The 348-nt window shown below is 46.8% G+C and overlaps 1 protein-coding gene across 1 annotated transcript in view; it reads right to left on the bottom strand.

The window, feature by feature from the left end:
- ALDH1L2 (aldehyde dehydrogenase 1 family, member L2) overlaps nt 1-348 on the bottom strand; it is a 28,031-nt gene that overhangs the window by 13,635 nt on the left and 14,048 nt on the right. Inside the window, exon 11 of the mRNA XM_010005859.1 lies at nt 3-101. Coding sequence (XP_010004161.1) covers nt 3-101 — 99 coding nt within the window. The remainder of the gene's footprint in view (nt 1-2; nt 102-348) is intronic.

Below are 348 nucleotides of genomic sequence, written 5' to 3'. Positions count from 1 at the left end.
GCATTCATTCTCCCCCATTCCCCATTTTCAAATGCCTCCTTTGCTGCTGCCACTGCCTTGTCGACATCAGCCAATGAAGCAGAAGACACGCTGGCTATGATCTGTGCAAAGGCAGCACAGTGTTAGCTCCAAATAAATGCTACGATGCACAATGTTAATCCTTCCTCCTAGATTTGTTGACTGGGTATAAGCAAACACTTAATATCAACAGCCCCAGCAGTTGGCATGGGTGAGGCCAACTGCAGAAAGTTCAGAAACAACCAAGGTGCCAGGACACTGCAGGGACTCCGATTCCTAGATCTACCTTCTTCTTCACATCAAGGTGGATCATCCTTGATTTCACTCTTT

Source organism: Chaetura pelagica, unplaced genomic scaffold, assembly GCF_000747805.2.
Source record: "Chaetura pelagica isolate M959 unplaced genomic scaffold, ChaPel_1.0 scaffold79, whole genome shotgun sequence".
Lineage (NCBI taxonomy): Eukaryota > Metazoa > Chordata > Aves > Apodiformes > Apodidae > Chaetura > Chaetura pelagica.
The sequence above is the reverse complement of the archived record's forward strand: the minus strand, read 5'-3'. Positions and strand labels throughout refer to the sequence as shown.